The 3,152-nt window shown below is 31.5% G+C and overlaps 1 protein-coding gene across 4 annotated transcripts in view; it reads left to right on the top strand.

Annotated features, from left to right (window-relative positions):
- LOC107623511 overlaps positions 1-2,436 on the top strand; it is a 5,662-nt gene extending 3,226 nt beyond the window's left edge. For 2 of the 4 annotated variants that reach the window (XM_016325817.2, XM_021113127.1), the window contains 6 exons: positions 57-254; positions 397-487; positions 581-746; positions 1,318-1,425; positions 1,533-1,632; positions 2,161-2,436. In XM_016325817.2, the coding sequence (XP_016181303.1) occupies positions 57-254; positions 397-487; positions 581-746; positions 1,318-1,425; positions 1,533-1,632; positions 2,161-2,179 (682 nt within the window). In that variant the 3' untranslated portion in view covers positions 2,180-2,436. Of the gene's footprint in view, positions 1-56; positions 255-396; positions 488-580; positions 747-1,317; positions 1,426-1,532; positions 1,681-2,160 lie in introns of all 4 variants that reach the window. The other 2 variants (XM_016325818.2, XM_021113126.1) reach the window with 2 other exon arrangements.

The raw sequence follows: 3,152 nt of genomic DNA, 5'->3' as shown, positions 1-3,152 counted from the left end.
CTTAGGTTTGAAGATCTTTTCATTTGATTTTTCCTTCTGGGATCACTTCTCTGCAGTTCTCCACCCTTAACTACTGGCAGTGGAAATAATTCATGGTTGAAAGCTCTGGAGGATTTAATCTCTGAATCCAAACTTGCACTTGGAGGGTTTCCATTGGATTGCTTCAAGGAAGGAATTGGTGGATATCATGAATTAGATTTATCCAAAAAGCTCAGTTTATTGAATTTTCTGTGTGATGAAGCTTTATGCACAGAGTAAGCAACTCAAAGTTTAATTGGAAATTTTTTCAAAGAGCCTAGTGATCCTTATGGTTCATTCTCTTAATAGTTTTCTACTTTTATTCACTTTGTTTCTAGTCTTCATTTTGCTTAAAGTGGTTTGAAACATAATGTGCAGGAAACTGAGGAGTTATATTGATGAGCAAAATGTAAGATTTGCTGAAGAAAAGAAAGAAGCAAAATCTAAGATTGCTGCAGCTAAGGAAAAGGTAACTACTTGAAACTTGATTGTTATATGTTCTTTGTATCTGGATGAGTGCTTCTGTTACTTTGTGTATACGAATTAATATATGCTTCAACAGGAAAAAGGACTAAAGCAGAAGTTACAAGATAAGCTGGCTAATGCTATTGTGAAAGACGGTGCTCTCCTTTCAATTGCTGAGCATCAAGCTATTATGTCAAAGATAAAAAGTCAAGCAGCTGAAGCTCATGCTGAAGTAATTGAGGCAATGGGCCTAATTCCGAAAGGTTTGTTCTTACATATTAGAGTTCACACTCATCAAACTATATAGCACAAGCTACAATTTTGGCCTCAAAGATTTAGTATTGATGTAATGGCCTATGAAAACAGAAATGAATCTTAGCCCCTTAAATATTATCTGAGTCTACAAAATGCACTTTTTTTAATATAAATGACAAACAACTGATCCATTCAATTCACTTTTTGTGAGAATATTTGGATAATAATTTAATAGATATATAAAAAAAGTGAAATTCAACCTCTATACTCCTTTATCTTTTTTATTTTGAATTTTTGGTCATTGTGTAAAAGTATTGCCAAAAAAAGTGCATGTAGTCATGTAGTGTAAAATCACAATTTAAAAAGTGAAAAAATATCTTATTTTTCTATACAAACTTATAAAATGACTTCCTCAAAATTTGATATCTAAAGTGTTTAGAGTATGTTTCTCTATATTTAGTACATGGGTCAAAATAATAATTTACTCAACTGTGATGACCTTTCTTTTTTTATTTTTTTTGTTAGTTCTTGTTGTAGTGGTTGATTTTTTTCTTTAATAACCTTTTCATTTTTTAACAGGCAAACAACATTCTGATGCAATGAGAATAGAGCCTGTGTTTTCAGATGGTAATCAGACATTTTGGAAACTAGAAAGTTATAATGGTGACTATGCTCTTTTGTTACAAGGTAATGCAATGAATCAGCCCTTTTTTCCCTTCTTTATTGTGGTGAATTCCATTATGAGTTGAGCTCTACTGCTCTAGCAAGTTTTCTAAAAGACAGCAAAAACACAGATATCAAAATGGACAACGAAATTGGTGCGACATCCGATGAAAGATGGTTTGTCTATGGTCCTGAGAAGAAGGATGGGATTGATAAGTACATTACCTCAAGGTGAACACTTTTTATTGATCCAGATAGGTTGTTCTTGTGCTTTTTTTGGTACGTCATATTGAAGAGTTATCTGCACCTTATATTAGTGAACATGTTTATGAATGCAACAAGCTTTTTTTAATAACATTGCAATCTTATCTACCCTGATATTGATGCTCAAATAGTGTAATTATTGGAGTTCCTAATAATAAAATTCATAAGAACAAACATCTCATCTACATGAAGAACTAACTTTCTATTTGCATGAAAAATAAACATTTGCGTGGGTATAAAACTTCCACTTGTATTTTTTCATATTAAAAATGTGTAAAACAACGCAGTATATATATACAAATACATAATAATTAGTTGATAGTTAATTTTTAGTGCGTACATGTTAATACTTAATAGTGTTTAGATACCGATGGTGTCAACCAAAAAGAGAATCCGAAAAGCTCTTAATATGGTCAAGATTACAATTTAAGACTCTTAAAAAGTTGGTGATAATTGATGTTAGAAATTAATACCAATTTCTTCTATTCATTGAAGCAGGAAGCTAAGAGGATAATGAGGGTTTCTTCCGTAGCTGGGTCCGTATTTTTGTAATGAATTGAGCGACTAAAAATGTTTCATTGTAATTACAATTTAATAGATTAATTTTTGAGATAGGGTTAGTGTCTATAGGACCATAACCCTTGTGGCCTTATCTATATATTCTGTAGGGATCACTGGGACACATGCAGATACACTTTATTGGAAAGTGAATTGTCTCCAACAATCAACATTTTAAAATAGTTGAATCTAGTTCGTGGTGTTTTCATAGAATCTCATATCTTAAATGCATGTTTTGAGGATGATATTCAAAAGATGGATGTGGAATCCTTGGTGGGGAAAATTAAACTTGATCCTTAATTCAATATTTAATCTCATAAAACAGAAGATAATTTAGTTTTGGGAAAGTATGAGGAGCCAATGGAATATTTATACATTGTGTACAATGGAGGTTTAGAGAGTATTAGAGATATAATCATTAATATTATCTTTTTCCATCAGTTGAAGTTTTTGGGATGAGTGGTATCATGACATGGTATTAGAACGCTAGATCCGAAAGGTCAAGAGATCGATACACATTTTGGGAATATGTTTATTATCGCTAGTATCCCGATGGTTATTCTAAATAGTATGAAGATGTTCATTTTGTAACTCAATAGCCTATTGTACAAATAATCCATTGTCTCCCTAGCGGGATCCGTTAGTTTTTAATAAGAGCTTTTATGGATTGTATCAGTACTACTTTTTATAAGTTAACCAGTTTTACCTTTATTTTCGGTGACTATGATTTCTACCTGATTTAATCGAAAAAAGAAAGTAATACCCAAAAAACATGAAGTTATTTATTACCCAATTGATGATGATAATAGATAAATTTACAAATGAAATATAGTCATAAAAATCTGTATTCTATTTTTGACCCAAGCCAAACATATTACTCCTAGAAAAGAAAACATTGTTTCTACTGAATACACTCTTTCTTGAGGGTA

Source organism: Arachis ipaensis, chromosome B10, assembly GCF_000816755.2.
Source record: "Arachis ipaensis cultivar K30076 chromosome B10, Araip1.1, whole genome shotgun sequence".
Lineage (NCBI taxonomy): Eukaryota > Viridiplantae > Streptophyta > Magnoliopsida > Fabales > Fabaceae > Arachis > Arachis ipaensis.
The sequence above is the reverse complement of the archived record's forward strand: the minus strand, read 5'-3'. Positions and strand labels throughout refer to the sequence as shown.